Consider the following 16,954-nt stretch of genomic DNA (forward strand, 5'->3'; position numbering starts at 1 on the left):
GGGAATTCTGGATCTTTCTGTGTGATCTCTTTTTCTATACCCTTGGTCTCCCCCAACTTCCTTATGCTAGTTCAGGTTCTTTTTGACTTCTCACCTCTAATGATCTCTACTTCCTTAGTTTATTGTCTTTGATAACCTGGAATATGGAAAGGTAGTCCTTGAGTTCCTTCACCTAATTTTCCAGGAGGGAGGGCAGACACTTGGCCCATAAATAACAAGTCACTTGACTGTGACAAAAATACAAATATTGGATACTCTATATAAATCACTGCAAAATTTCCCCCCTGTTCATACTGATCGATCTTCTCAACCTTGTTTTTTGAACTAGTCATGGGTGTTTACAACTTCCTAAGCATTTTTGGAAGACCTTTACAGCCTTTACAGCCTTACAACCCTCATCAACCACTCACAGCCAACCTCTTCTCTTGTTTCATTCAATCTGTTTCATTTACCAATTGGTAGATGGATTTGTTTCACTTGACAATTTGCCTTACTAGATACCTTTTTCTTTTCTTTCTCTTTAGGTCTTTTCTCCTTAAGATCATCAATCATTCTCATTCTTCTTCAGTTTTCTCATATTTGTCCCACAGTAGAAACTGGACCTGATATTATTCTCCTTCAAATTCTTCCAAGTTTCTTTTTGCTGTATTCGGTGACTGACTTCTAGTCCAAACCCCTCCAAATCACTTGCTTTCCTTATTCAACTCAAATCTTTTTTTCTAGTTATTTTCTTCCACAGAAGATGGAACTAGATTTTACAGTTTACCTTTAATTCAGGATCTTATCACCTCTCACCTAGTCTGTGTTTCAGTAGTCTATTGAAATCTCTTCCTACTTGGTCTTCTTGCTTCTAGACTCTCCCTGCCCCTTCTTTCATCCATTTTCTACCCAGCTCCCAAACTGATATTCCTAAATCACATGTCTGTCCATGCACCTCTGCTAAAATGATTCCCTGTTGCCTCTAGGATAACATTCAAACTCATCTTGACATTTAAAATCCTTTTCAATCTGGCTCTCATCTATCTTTGAAGACTTATTCAATAGTATTTTCCTTCTTACTCTGTTTAAGACAAAGTGGCCTAGTAGACATTACCAGAAACTGACATGTCATCTCCCTTCTCCACACTTTTACCCAGGCCTGGAATGTCCTATCCCTTACCTTTTTCTCTTCAGATCTCAGGCCTCATTCAAGCCTCAGGTCACATTGCTCATCCGAGGCCTTTCCTGAGACCCCCAGTTGCTTGCTCTTTCCTGAAATTATTTTGTATATGCTTCTCTGTGTATATGTTGTGTTTCCCCAGAAGAATGTAAGCTCTCTGAGGACAAGGACTGTTTGGGCTTTTGTTTTGGGGTTTTGTTTTTGTCTTTGCTTCCCTAATGGCTAACGATGCCAGACACAAAAGAGAAGCTTAGTAGATGCCTGTTGAATTGAGATTTTGTGGAACTTCCCTGTTCAAAAGCCTTCCACAGCTCCCTATTGACTGTGGGACAGAAGACAAATTTCTTAGGCAGGATTTTAAGGTGTACTACTGCCTGGATTTTCAGACTTATTTCACATTAATTCTCTTTGCACACACAACATCAAGTTGCAACCTCCCCCCCCCCAGCTTCCTGTTCTATCTCTTGGATGTTATTCCATCCCCCCCCCACCTCTCACCTCTGCCTCTCAGAATCCTTCTCTTCTTTCTTAGTCGATTACCACCTCTTCCTTGAAGCCTTCTTTGATTCCTCTCAGTTGTTACTACTTTCTCTCTCTTCAAATGATCCTGCATTTCCTTCTGTTTATATTTTGTATCCCCCTAGTGGGTCTAAGTTCCTTAAAGTAGTGATTGGTTGTGTTTGTAGAACCTCACACTTGTACATAGTAGGTATATCGAAAGGATTTGTTGGATCGAATGAAGGGGGATTCTCCCCCTTCTCCCCACTAAGAAGCCCCATGTGATGTTGTGTAAAACATCTCCATAAAAGTCATGCTGTAAAAGAAAACATAGCTTTGAAGTGTGGGTGGGTTTTGAATGGGCAGAGGAGATCAAGGAAGAAATAGTAAGCAGAGAGAACTATGGGAACGGTGGGTATGACAGGCTCTAATATTGGATGAATTAGATGAGGTTCAATCACGGAGGACCTTGGATGCCTTATTGAAGAACTAGAACTGTATCCTGGAGATAATGGGGAGCCATTGTCCTTCTTTCACTAAGGGAGTGAGATGATGAAAGTGGTATTTTAAACAAATTAGTCTGGCAGGGGTGTGCCATTGGAAGGGGGGAAAGTGACTGCAGGAGTGGAGACCAGCTAGGCTATGGCATTTGTCCAGGTGTGAAGTAATCAGGGCATGTCCTAGAGTTGTGGCAATAGGGATGGAGAGAGAGGGCTCAATTGGAGACACATTTTGAAGGAAAAATCAACAGAAGCAAAATGTGCTGTTGGCTTAAAGCCTTCCAAGAAGCGATCTTTCTTCCTTTGTAATAATGATGAAGAAATGCAGGTGGCCCCATTACATAATTGCTGGCGATGACTAGAATTGAAAACTTCAACAATTCTCCAGGAGCTTTGGCTACTGTGCCTGATGTTTGATTGGACGAAAGGAGAGTGAGAACCTACTGGAAGCTTAACATTTTGGATGTGTGAAAGGAGGTCGTGACCCTGACTGTCCTCAAGGAGTTTGTAGTCTAACTAGGGAGATAAAACTTAAGAGACAGAAAACTATTAGAGGTCAAGGAATTACAGAAGAGAACAAGGTGCTATAATGTTTTTTATAAGTCTCAGGATCAGAAGGGATCCATGAGGTCATCTGGTCAACCTGTACTCAAGCCCAAGTCTCCTTTAATTTCCTGTACAAATAAGTATTTCAGTCTTACTTAAGGGTCTCTGATCATTGTCCTACCTCCTGAGGCAACTCTAATCATGATTAAGTTTTTCCTTCAAATTGAGTTAAAATCTGCCTCCCAGCAATATCTGCTCTCTGGGCTAGAAGATGGAAAAACCTTATTCCCTGAAATATTGGAAGTCACCTGTAATTTCCCCAGCCTTTTAGTCTTTTCCACATTCCTTTAATCCAGTTTTGTGTGTCTTAGTCTCTGGTCTGCTTGTCATTCTCCCCTTCCTCTGGACATGCTCTAGTTTTTCAGCATTGTTCCAGAAATGTGCCCCACACAAAACGTGATGCGCCACATGTGGTTTGCTGATGCCACAATGTAGTACAGCTGTCACATTATCCATTCTGGATGGCGTGTTTCTCTTTTTTCATGTTTTAATATTTTCTTCTCCCTAGTTACATTAAAACATTTTTTATATTTGTTTTTAAAACTTTGAGTTCCAGATTCTCCCCCTTCTCCCCACTAAGAAGCCCCATGTGATGTTGTGTAAAACATCTCCACAAAAGTCATGCTGTAAAAGAAAACATAGATCTCCCCCCCCCCAAAAAAAAACACCCTGTAGAAAAAAGTAGTATATTTCCATCTGTATTTAGCCACAATCAGTTCTTTCTCTGGATATGGGTAGCATTTTTCATCATAAGTCTTTCTGAGTAGTCTCCGATCATTGTGTTGCTGAAAAAAGCCAAGTCATTCACAGTTGATCATCCTACACCATTGCTATTACATTGCACACAGTACATTTCACTTTGAGCTCATAGAGGACTTTGCAGGTTTTTCTGAGAGCATCTTGCTCATCATTTCTTTTATATATTTCTCTTAATGAAGCCTGTGTAATCTTTGATCCTGTCTCATGCTGTTGGTTCATGTTGCCTTTGTGGTCCTCTAAAATTCCGTAGATCTATATCACAGGCATTGTTGTCTATTTATTTTACATTTTGGATTTTGCTTTTCTTTGAACTCCAGTGTAATATTTTATACTGATCTTTTTATATTTCATCTCAGTAACTTCTCATTGTTTTAGCCTGCTGAGATGTCTTCTAACCCCACTTCATGTTATCTGTAGATTTGAGAAATGTCATCTCTGTAGCCATGTTAGTCTTAAAAACATTGAATGGTCTTTGAATTCTACAGTTGGAACTTATCTCCTTAAAAAGAAAAGTGAGCTAGACATAATGAAGACTTACAGGAGCATTCATATTTCTCTGTTCTCTGTATGTGGAAATGTCCTTTGTGGAGTTGTTAAATTGAATATAAAAATAAAAATTTAAAAATGTTGAAGGTCATAGGGCAGCTAGGGATGTTCCTCCAAGCTGGCATCAATTTATTAATGAGTACTCTTTGGATTTACTCATTCAGCCAGTTTTAAATCTTTATACTATCACCTAGCTCCCGTTGCTCCATCTCTCCACACTGAAATCTGTGTATTCTGACAGTAGAATGTTTTTTCATCTCTCAGTTATAGTAATCCTACTAAATGACAAAAGGAGTTAATTCTTTATCACTATTTTTAGTGATTTTTAGTGATATTTATGCTGGCTTTTAATGTTCATCATTTCCCTTTCACAAAGGTATCCCTTTTTAAAAAAACTCCAGATTTATAGTTTGGGGGTTTTACTTTTTTTTTCAAAAGTCCAGATCTCTTGTCCTTGTTATATTTCCCAATGGCAACATTTTTTCCCCTGAAATCTCTTACAGTATGTATAGGGTCACATTCAGTGAGGGAACTCTGGGTAAGGTATAAGACCCTTCAGCTCAGAGGGAACCTGCTAACAATGTCTGGTTCAGCTCCCCATCTCCCCTAAGCACTCCTGGTCTTCCTGAGAAGTCAAGGGGTGGTGACAACCTGTGTTGTGATTGAAGCAGAGGGATACCAGGTGGCAAACTACATACAATAGCAGGTTGTTTATGTGGTCCCATGTGAGCAGTGTTGTTTTTGTTATGTTATAAAAAGGGAAAAGCCCTTGAAATAAACCGACTCCATTTTCCCACCATCCTCAGGAGTCCCGCCTCATCACTTCTCCACCAGGAAGGTATATTTTAATCACCCTGGTGTGGGGGTTCTAGAAAGCACCGGTACATTTTGTCACCCCAACTTGGGGGCTCTAGAAAGCAGGACACAATAACAGTAGCTCAGCAATCACATTTATTAATTCTTTCAGCACCCTGGGATGCAGGGCATCTAGACCCCTAGTGACTTGAACTAATGGAGGCTAGCTGGGTCCTCTCTTACAATCTCTTGAAGTTCAATACATCCCTTGAATCATTATGATTTTGGGTTTCAGATATGCTTTAACTTTTTCTGCTCTAGCTTTCTCAGTCCAGAGATCATTCTTCTTGGCAGAAAAAGCAGAAGGAGCATAAGAGTTGAGCACATCTATATTCTCTCCATAATCCTGTATCATACTTTCATAGGCTCAAGAAGCAAACCCCCCATCCCTGTTTTAATCATCTTCTTGTCCCTTCCAACATATTTTTTTTTTTGCTGAGGCAACTAAGTTTAAGTGACTTGCCTAGGTCCACACAGCTAGGAAATGTTAAGTGTTAAGTATTAAGACCAGATTTGAACCCAGGTCCTCCTGACTTCAGGGCTGGTGCTCTAATCACTCTGCCTAGCTGCCCCCCTTTCCAACATATTTTTAAAAACCTTTTCTGTTGCTCTCCTTGTATGCATTGACTTAGTTCATTTTGAGGAGAGTGAATGCTATTCTTTAGTTATCCATAGTAACAGATTTGAACTGTGGCAAAGACAGAGAATCCCAAACTGTGTGTGACTGAACAGTAATTTAATTTTAGAATGTATTTAATACCAAGCTCGGTGTCTTGCATATAGTAGCTGTTTAGTAAATGTTTGACTTGAATTCTAAAGCGAGCTGAATTGTATTTTCATCAGTCTCAAATGCATTCATTTATCAAGTGTTTGCCATATACTGGATGCTGTGGGAGACTCTAAAGACAATACAAAGTTTAATGGTCTGTGGAGTTATCTATATACTATAGTAGAGGAATAAGAAGTAAACACAAATAACTAATACCCATGTTCAGTGCATTGGGGAATTGAAATCCAAACTTCTAGGTAAGTTTTAGAGTTGATAACCTAAAAGAAAAGCTTCCAGGATGTGGTGGTATTGGAGATGGATTTTACATAATGAGTTTGAATTCAATGGGGAAAAAGGGGGAGGAAAGACATTTTACACAAATTAAAGCATGAAGATGGCGTATGGCAGGAGAAGAGCAGAAGACATGCTTGGTAGGTGGCCACCAGTTCAATTTGGTTAGAATGAAAAATGGTAGAAAATTTGGAGTAGATGAAAGAGGAAAAGGTATCCAGGGAAGAGAAAAGAGCCTAAAACACAGCTCTGGCCAATGCTCCTATGAAAGATTTGAGAGCCAGTGAAGAAGAGTGTAAGAAGAGAATCTGGGGATTGTGGTATCTGAAGCCAAGGGAAGAGATTGTCTACAGGATAGTAAGAGAAAGTCGTGTTGGGTGATTCAGAGAGATCTAAAAGGATGAAAACTGATCCAAGACTGATAGATTGGGCCGTGTTATTAGCAAGTATTTGGTGATTTTGGGGAGAGAAGTATTAGTACCTCAGAGAAGACAGAAACCTGATGGCCAAAGGAGGTGAAGGAAAAGAAGGGGTGGTATGAGGAAGAGAGAATGGGGAGGGTAATGGAGAAAAGATGAAGAGGGGCTAGGGAATAGAGGCTTCAGGGTTCTACTTTTCCCAATTTTCCCCCCAGAAAATTTATTAGTAAAGGAAAAGAGAAATGAAGAAGAAGCTTGAGAGGGTAGGAGGTCAAGAAAAAATTATTTTTTTAGGATTCTGGAAACATTTCCTGAACATGTATTGATTAGGTGGCAGTCTAGGACTTGCCAGGGGCTAGACAAAAGCAGCACGAAACATAGATTCTTCAGGTAGTCCACATATAAATGTCTGCACTTCTAAAGAGAACTGCCTCCACTGTTTAATAGAAGGGAAATAGGATTGAATTTCAGACAGATTTACATTGATGTGTGACTACTTAATTGCATGTATTCCAATCTGGTACATCCTACATAGAACCTCTGGCTCTGACAACTAGCATCTTTCTAAAATAGATAGGGATCAAGCCGTGTTCTCCCACTATATATTTTTGCCTACTTGTTTAGGAGCCATCTCTCCAGAGGGGCCAGGCTCTGTAGGAATATATCCGCGAGATTAGGGTAAGGAGGAAGATGTGAGATGAAAACAAAACAAAACAAAATCAGATTGAAGTGGGGGGGGGGGGCTGGTAAGTAGGACAGTATTAATGTTTTACTTTGGATGATGGCACTTTTTCCCCTTCACTTCTGCTGAAATGCTAGCTGCCCCTGAGCATCTTTAATATTATTTTGGTACCTCTCTGACTGGCTTCTCCTTCAGGCCCCGGGAAGCTCATTATTGGAATAACCTCATCATCCTGTAAGATCTTAAAAGCCTTTGTCTTCTCCCTCCTTAACACCCTCTGCCTCTCTGATTGCAGGGTGAGGCTGTGAACACCATACTGCCATCTAAAAGGGGAGTTTAGCTCAGAGCAGCTCTTTATTTACCTACTTGACTCTACTTTGGGCCTTCTCCATCATGGCCCCATGTCAGACCTCCATCCTTCATTTTTTAGTTTCTTTTGTGTCTTGTCTACTCTCATTCAATTCTAAGCTCTTTGAGAGCAGAGACTACCTTTCTTTTTCATATTTGTATCCCCAGCACTTAGCATAGTGCTGACACATAGTAGGTTATTAATAAATGTTTCTTGACTATTAATCTCCTCTTTTGTTTTCTTTCTGTCACTTTGGAAAATGGAGGGTCGGTGTGGCTGGAAACTTTCTTTGCTTTTGAATTCAATCTCCAGGGAAGTGTGGAATACAAAAATATCTTACTTTAATTGTGGATATCTTAAAAGGACAAATTTTCTGAAGCCATTTTTGTAAGAAAAAAATGGAAAAAGAACATTTTCTATTCATGTGTGCAGAAAGAGGCCACTTGGTTTGTCAACATCTGACATAAAGTTAGGATTTGTATTAATAATTTCACAAAAATAAGTCTTTTATTGATTGCCCTGTGCTCATCACTAGAAGAGAGAAAAGAGAATATTGGCAATATTCACACCTGGAAGATTATATTTCCAGTTAGAGAAGCTTGATTTGATGGACAGTTGGGAGTGATCATGAGTTTTCAAATAAGGGAATGACAGGGTTTTTAAGAAGATTACTTTGGCAATAATGTATAGGATGGATTGGCAGCAGGAAAACCTGTTAGGAAATTATTGCAGTAATACAGGCAGAAATTGATGAGGGCCTGACAAGGGAAATAGAAAGAAAAAAGATGAATTCAGGAGGTATAAAGGAAGAACCAATGTGACATGGTAAGTGATCGGACACAAATACAAGAAGATAGACAACTCTTACTGAGGTTGAAAGACTGGGGAATTAGGAAGCTGGTGACATTGAAAGAAATTGAAAATTTGCATAGAGTATCTGATTTTGAGATGGAGTTAGTTGTGGGAAGGATTATTTGAGACATACTGAGTTCATCCAAGTGTGGATGCCCTGTAGTCATCTGGGTTAACAAATCAGGACTGGAGCTAGAGATCTTTCTTTTCCCTTTTTAAAAAATATATATTTTGGCACAGTGGATAGAATCTCTGGAGTCTGGACGACCCGAGTTCATATTTGACCTGAGACTCTTGACACTTACAAGCTATGTAACCCTGATTGTCTTGTCAAGAAAATTTTGATTTCCAAATTTTTTCCTTCCCTCCCTCTAGACTTCCAACCCATCGGGAAGGCGAGCAAGGCTAGTTGTCAGAGCCAGGGGTTCTACACAGAATGTGCCAGATTGGAATATGTGCACCATTATACATGTGAAGTCATGCAAAACACATTTCCCTATTAGCCATGTTGTAAAAGGAAGGGGGGAGAAAGCAAGAAAAATAAAGTGAAAAATATGTGCTTCAATCTACACTGCGAGTTAATCAGTTCTCTCTTTGGAGGTGGATGGTATTTTCCATTATGAGTCCTTTGGAATGATCAAGGATTATTGTATCAATCGGAGTTGCTGAATCTTTTACAGTTGAACATCCTTACAATATTGCTGTTACCATATACAATGTTCTGCACATTCTGCTTACTTCACTTTGCGTCAGTTCACATAAGCCTTTCCAGGATTTTCTGAAAACCATCCCCTTTGTCATTTTTATAGCACAACAGTGTTCCATCATATTTGTATACTACAGCTTGTTCAGTCATTCCTTGCTCAGTTTCTAATTCTTTGCATCACTTAAAAGAGCTGCTACAATATTTTTGAACATAGTGGTCCCTTTCCTTTTTTAAAAAATTTCTTTAGAATGTAGACCCAGCCTCGGCATTGCTGGGCCAAAGGGTATGCACAGTAGTATATGGTCTTTTGGACAGAGCTCCATAATGGTTGTTCCACTTCACAGCTTCAACAACAGTACATTTGTGTCTATTTTTCCACATCTTCCTCAGCATTTGTCATTTTCCTTTCCTGTTGTCTTACCTAATCGAATGAGTATGAGTTGTTTTAATTAGCATTTCTCTAATTATTAGTGACTTAGAGTATTTATTTTTGACTTGAGAATTTTGATTTTTTTTTTGAAAACTGCCTGTTCATATCTTTTGTGTTATCTATCAATTGGAGAATGACTGTTATTTTTTAAAATAAATTTGGCTCAGTTCCCTATGTATTTGAGAAATGAGACATTTGTCAGAGAACACTGCTGTAATTTTTTCCCCCATTTTTCTTTGAGGTTTTGTTTCCATGTCTTCTTCCAAGTTTGTGTCTTCAGCTTCCCTATTACAACAGCAACTTTTCCTAGGTTCATTTTTTGGTTTTTTTTGCTCATTTTTCCAGCTTGTTTTTTGATTTTGGACTTTATGTAGAAGTTGGACTCTTCTCAGCTCTGGGAGTGGGAGTGGGGGGAAAAATGACTGATCTGACTTCTGTCTTTTATGTTCTTCTCCTATTTTCACAACTAGTTTTAGAGACACGTAAGTTTTCAGTGCTTCCAAGCTAGGGTCATCAAAGGAGAGGTTATAGCCACTGCTCTCTTGGCCTGTTTTGGTCCTTACCCAACTAGGACCTTTGGACCTCTGTTCCTATATGTACTTCTTTCCTTCCTGAAACTGCAACCCTGAACTAGTTAAGGGGCAGAGGAGTTGCCAAATGGTACCTAGTTTTATGTCTGGTGTCCCCCGGAGGTCCCTTGTAATTTCTTTCTGACTAGGTGTTCGATCTTTTTACTATCTCTGGCTGCTGAAGGCTTCTGTTTCTGCCGTCCTGCAACCTTCAAGGCCCAAGCTGATGTCATTCTGCTGCAAGATTTCCCTGGCCAGCCCCCACACCAGTGCTGCAGACCTCTTTTTCTGTCCTTCTAAGCCATCTTGGGCCTAAAAAGGTTCCCCTCTGCCTGTTTGTTGGTTGCACCATTTAGAATTTTATTTGACATGATTTTTAAACAGTTGTTTAGAAGAAAATGTTGGGGAGGTCTCAACAACAGTATTCCCTTTATTCTACCATTTTGACTCTGCACTTGTGTAGATAGAGATCTTGAAGGAATCAGCCTAGTGATTTGAGAGTGGGTAAGGTCTGCAGAGAACTGAGTGAAGAATTAAAAGAAGAGAAGGTAAGGGCACGGGAGGTAGGAAGAATGAGGAGAGCCAATTAAAAGAAATGGAGAAGTGCTTGGAAAAGAAGGAAAATAAGAAGAACAGGATGTTATAGAAGCCAAGCAAAAGAGATCATTTGAAGTAGGGGGTATGAGAGTTTAAGGAAGGAGATATTTATCATTGGGAATCAAATGCTACCAAAAAATCATGGAAGATGAGAATTGGAAAGAGGCCATTGTTTTAGGCACCATTAGTGAATTACATTTAGGCCGCCATAGAGGCTCTTCATGGAATCATGCCATTTCAGAGGTGAAAGGGACATCATCTAGGCCAACTCATCACTGAAGAAAAATCCTGCTCTTCTATCTCTAAGAAGTGATCATGCACCCTTTGCTTGAAGACTTCCTGAGGCAAACCCACTACTTCACCAAGTAGTCCACTTCCCTTTTGGTCTAATTGTTAAGAAGTTTATTTTTGTTTTTTCTTTTTGGTTTGTTTTTTTCCTGACATCAAGCTTAAAAAAAATTCTTTTTTTGTGCTGAGGCAATTGAGGTTAAGTGACTTGCCCAGGGTCACATAACTAGGAAGGATTAAGTGTAAGCTTAAATTTTCATTTTTGTACCCCCTTCCCCATTGCTTCTAGTTGAATCTCTCTTACACGTGACAGCCTTTCAAATAATGGAGTCATTTCTTCTCTAGGCCAAACATGGCCGGTTCTTCATATGACAATGAATTTAAGACTTTTCTCCATACTGGTTGCCCTCGTCTAGGAATCTCCATCTCAACCTTGTCCTTAAAAAATGGTTCCCAGAAGAGAACCCAGTACTACAGATGAAACCTGGCCATGGCAGAGGGCAAAGGGGATTTCGTTTCCCTCTTTTTGGAAGCTATGCCCCTCTTATTGCAGCATCCTTGTTCCATCATTTAGAGATTGAACTAGATGGCCTCTGAGTTCTCTTTCATCTGTAAGATTTTGTGATTAAAGTTTATTGTGGTAACAGAGGCAAAAGCCGGATTATTGGAGACCAAGTGAATAGTGGGTGAGGCAACTGAAAACAATGATTTGGGGCCCTTTGTGCTTAGTTTTCCCAAATTGAAGCTGACCCTCTGACCTTGACATCATTAAGTCCCTGTCACCTCTAACTAGGTTAAATGACACCTCTTGGCTCACGTTTCCTTTGCTCTTCTCCCCAGGATGTGGTACCAGAGGCTACCCCAGATATTCTGCGGCATTCAGCACCAGTTGAAGGGAGGAGTGAGACACCAGGACCTAAAGCATCCTTGTTTCCCAAACAGACTTCCAGCGGCTCGTCGATGGCAGCACACGGCCCTGGGGCCTCGGGACTGTGCCTGGCAGCAGCATGAGGATCATTTGGGTAGGAGCTGGCTGATAGCAGGACTGGAATTCAGAGACATAGACTGAGGAGAAGGATTTTGATGCTATCTTGAGATGCTTCTGAGATGTCTAGAGAACCTCTAGCACCTGAATCCTACTCCCACTCTACCCTCCACCTATTAGAGATGATGACAGTAAAGATAGCATACTAGAAGGTGCCTGACTTATGGAGAAGACTCAAAAAATCATATAGAAAGTAGTTGTCAAGGGGAGCATGAAGGAGAAAGCTGAGCAGAGTGTTCCTGGCCAGCACTGAGGACAAGATGTAGGGGGAGAGAATTGGAGGGAAAAGGGGGGACCTTAAAGAAAGAGAATTTTATTGTTTGTTCCTCCTTTCTTGCTTCCTTCTATCCTCCCTCCCTCCCTTCCTTCCTAGTTTTTTTGGTGAGGTAAATGAAGTTTGGTGACTTGCTCAGGGTCACACAGCTAGTAAGTGTTAAGTCTCTGAGGCTGGATTTGAACTCAGGTCCTCCTGAGTCCAGAGCCAGTGCTCTAGCCACTGTGCCATCTAGCTTCCCCAAAAGAGAAAAATTTTGAGAGGTGGATGGCATGGCTGTATCTAGACATGTGAATATGTGGAGATCAGACATGGGCAATGAGTTTGGGCAACAGTTAACAAATAGTCCCTTTTCACTCCTAGAACAGAAAACTTGTGATAAGCGTAACAAGGCCTGAGTCTTGAATGGAATGTAGGAAACAAGATGGCGGGGTGAGAACCTGGGGGTGATGTGGTCAGACTTCTTCTTTAGAGAGATGATTTTAACAGTTTTTTTGAGGATGGGTTGGAGAGGGGAGACAGTGACAGCAGGTAGAGCATTCATCCATTCAGCAAGCATTTATGAGTCACCTACTATATATCAGACACTATGCTGGGCCTTAGGGGTTTTATGTTCTATCCAATTCTTTGTTACTCCGTTTAGGATTTTCTTGGCCAGTGGTTTGCCATGTATTTTCTTCTCTAGCTCATTTTACAGATGAGTAACTGAGGTAAACAGGGCTAAGTGATTTGCCAGTGTCACTAGTTTGAGGCCAGATTTGAACTCAGGAAGAGGAGTTTTCAGGACTGTAGGCCAGTACTCCATCCACTGCAGCATCCCCTAGCTTCTTGGGCGTTGGGAGGACAAAAGGGAAAAAACAAAAGTCTGTCCTCAAGGAGCTTGCATTCAACTTTGGGATGGGGGAGGAACAACATGAATATTAGTGCATTTAAGGGATAGTTTGATGCAATAGAGAGGCCCTGGATTTGAAGTAAGAACTCTTGAGTTCGAATCCCAGCTCCATAACATCCCACCTGTATGATCTTGGGTAAGTCCCTTCTATTTTCTCCTTATTGGTTTCCATGCCACCACATAAAGGGCTGCTACAAAAATTTTTACACATGGGGGTCCCTTTCCCTCCTTTAAGATCTCTTTGGGATACAGACCCAGTAAGTGGCACTGCTGGGTCAAAGGTATACACAGTTTGATAGCCTCTTAGGCATAGTTCCAGATTGCTCTCCCGAATGGCTGGATCCATTTACAGTTCCACCAACAATGTATTAGTGTCCCAGTTCTCCCCCATCCCCTGCCATATTCCTGTCATCTTAGCCAATCTGAGAAGTGTATAGTAGTACCTCAGAGTTAGACAACGTATTCTTGAGTTTAGCTGTCCCATGAAGTCATCTGCTTCTAAGAAACATTTTCCTTTGTAAATAATGTACTAAAAGAGCCTGCCCTAGACCAGTGTTTATGAAGTGTCCAGTTTAGTTCAAATATCCTGATATCCTTAATTAGGTTTAATTAATTGATAATAATTAAATAGTTGGTAATAATGCCTGGACCAGGCCTTGTTCCTTCGCGGAGTTTTGGAGAGGTCTTCCTTCTAGTAGATGCATTTAAGGTTCCAAGTCACTTGTAAAGGTTCCCTAGGTTAATGTTGTTTAAACCTTCTAGCAATAAGACGGCATAATTTAATGTAATAACCTGACAAAATCTAATCACATTGCCTTTCCAATAATTAATTCATGTGATAAAAACCAGGTCGTGCCTTATGGCTTATGAAACTAACCTTATCAACAGCAGAGCTGTAAGAAGAACATTAAATTATAATGCCTAAAGTATATTCGACCATTCAGAGAATTTCAATCTTTACATGCCACTTGCTTTTCCTGTCTTTATTTGACCCTTGTATTAGACAGACAGACAGACAGATAGACAGATAGATGGATAGATAGTTCTTAGGTCATAAAGATTCAACAAACTTAGTTAAACAGAATCATAATTTCATACATTTCCTTAGGAAAGAAATCTAATTAAACATACCCTATTTGTAAGTTATGTTCCAGATGAAGAACTACATTGAGAGAGATTAGCATGCCCTAGAGATAAATACAGAGTAGGAGTTAATAGAAGTACTTCACAAATAGTTAGTTAAATCGCCTTGGGAAGCTCAAAATCCTTTTTGGCCTGGCTATTTGGTTAAAATTAAGATTGTGGGTCTTCTCTTAATATTATCATTCCCATGAGCCAGGTTTAGCCAGGTGAAGTTAATGTGAACAGAAAACAGGCTTTAGTGAATCAAAATGTTCCAGAAGAAATGGCATAATAAAAATTGATTAAAAAATGAAAAATTATCATCACACGATGAAAGGAGGAAAGACTCTGTTGAGTCAAATTAGCATTTGTTCCTCAGGCCCCAAATCATCAATTCCCCTGTCATAGGTATAGCAAGGAAAATTCCTTTAGTTCAGTTTGACTTCAGGTAAAAGCAATAGATACCTTTTGGAACAGCCATTCGGGCCACAGTTTTACCCTATTCACGGGATTTCATCAGAGCCAGACCCGGAATTAACCAGGTAGAAAATGTTTCTCTTCAGAAAGAAAATAGCTCAGTTAGAGAATCTGAGTCAAGAAAATCCTGTCATCACCTTCTTAATTCCATCTTTTCAACTTCCCAATCTTTCCCATTTATCAAGAGCATTCCCACAAAGGGACTTAATCTAAGCAATATTTAGCATTTCCCTTGAATGATGGATTTAGGGCTTCAAAAACACAATTATACCTGAATTCAAAACGTAGAGCAATTCCAATTCACGGTTCCATCCCACATAGCCGACTTTCTACTGTTTCTAATTAAGCAAAACCGTTTTCATGTCGTATAAACCGTTAGTAAACAATTAGTAACAATGTTTACCAAGGATATATAAAACATCTTAATGAAAGCATTCATTCATCATTTTACTTTGTCAGGTGAAACACATTCTGGTACAAAAATCAATTACGAAGAAATTGGGAAAATATTCACATTCTAGAAATTTCTACATAAAATGAATAGACATCACATTCATACATCAATCAGACCATTCATTATACAAAGAACAAACAAGTCATTCCCTTGTGAGAATCCTGGGGAAAGGGCTCATTATCTCCTTCAAGACATAGGCATTTCCAAGTAAACCCCAAAGGAGCCTCAATTAGCTATTACAGGCAATCTGTAGGCAGAGGGGCAAAGGGCCATCTAAACAAAATAGTTAAAAATTATTACATTTTAGGTACAATGGAATAGAATTTCTTATATTATGGTTTCCCAAAAGCACAACAGAAGAAACTATACATAATAAAAACCATGCAGAATTTAAACCATAGATCTAAAACAAAACTTATTGCCAGGCAAACGACATCAGTTCAGTTAAATGCATTCTTAAATTTTCTTGCAGAAAAAAAGAAATCATTAGTCTGTGAAGTTAGGCATTCTGTATCAGGTAGATCCAGAAATCAATATAAAGCAATTAAAAAACCAATTGCACTCAGGGATACAAAAATGAGTCTTATTCTTACAATTTAGCCTTACATTTTACCCCAATGCCAAATCCCCAAAGTATTTTCTATAAAAACCTGTTTAACTTAGGGTCAGATATTATAATCTTTCTAAGCGGGGTGGAAGGTAAGGGGCTGGGGAAGGACAAAATACAGCTTACTTTAAATAAGACTGCATTACAATATTGTTTCAGAGTCCCTGGCTGGAAGTCAGCATAGGATGCAGACAAGTAAATCTGCAGATTACAAAGGAGTGCTGCTTAATTAGCATAGCCTTGTACTCTAGATCCAAGAAAATGAACCTTATCAGGCAAGGTAAAGAAAGGAGAACAGATGACATTGAGCATTTAAGCTTTGCCTGAAAAATGTACTATAAAATCAAATTTTGGAGTGCTTTCTGAATCAAAGGATTTGCCAGAGTAATCTTTGTTAACTGGTAATGAAATAGATATCTCCTAATTGAATATAACAAGCCTATCTTGAAATAGTATTCACAAATTTACAGGAATAAAAGTCTTCATCTTTCTCCACACTAATCTAACACTACATTTTCCTGATCCTTCATAGCTGAAACATACTTCAAAATTAATTTTCAAAACAATCCTTCTAATTTACTGAGTCTTCTTTCATTCACTCTTTGTTCTTCCTTCTCCAAGAACAGGAAAGCTTTTTCTGCATCTATTGAAATAATCATATTATTTGGGGTTTTTTTTTATTTTTGATTTGGTCAATTACATTTATAGTTTTCCTAATATCGAACCAGTCTTGCATTTCTAGTAGAGATCTAGCATGATTATGATCTTTGTGATATACTGTGATAATCTCTTTGCTAGTATTTTATTTAAAAATTTTGCATCAATATTGATAAATTTATGGTTAGGGTTAGAGTTAGATACAAGAGTTAGATAATAGCCACTGTTTAATAGATAAATGGTCAAAGTGATGAGATTGATATAGGCACCAAATGATGAGGTTCAGTAGCAGCACATGTGAAGAACTCACAAGGGATTTGTCTTTGCCAAAAAGTAGATTTATTTATGAGAAGAGGTAAAATAGGTACCAGGAGTGGTAAATACGAAGTAGATAGATGGGAGGAGAGCACATAGGGATTTTAACAATGAACAATGGAGATGACAAATTCCCTAGTGGAACTCACAATTAACCAGGAGAAAGGGGTCAAGAGGTACGAGTATGCCATTGACTGGTAGGTTAAATCCATAGAGGAGTGTAGTACCCTAAAAGA

The 16,954-nt window shown here is 39.3% G+C and overlaps 1 protein-coding gene across 3 annotated transcripts in view; it reads left to right on the forward strand.

Annotated features, from left to right (window-relative positions):
* The window catches only part of TMLHE (trimethyllysine hydroxylase, epsilon), a 99,510-nt gene that overhangs the window by 35,765 nt on the left and 46,791 nt on the right, over positions 1–16,954 (forward strand). For all 3 annotated transcript variants that reach the window (XM_031945142.1, XM_031945144.1, XM_031945143.1), the window contains one exon: positions 11,716–11,897. In XM_031945142.1, coding sequence (XP_031801002.1) covers positions 11,717–11,897 — 181 coding nt within the window. In that variant the 5' untranslated portion in view covers position 11,716. The remainder of the gene's footprint in view (positions 1–11,715; positions 11,898–16,954) is intronic.

The sequence above is a fragment of the Sarcophilus harrisii genome, chromosome X (assembly GCF_902635505.1).
Source record: "Sarcophilus harrisii chromosome X, mSarHar1.11, whole genome shotgun sequence".
Lineage (NCBI taxonomy): Eukaryota > Metazoa > Chordata > Mammalia > Dasyuromorphia > Dasyuridae > Sarcophilus > Sarcophilus harrisii.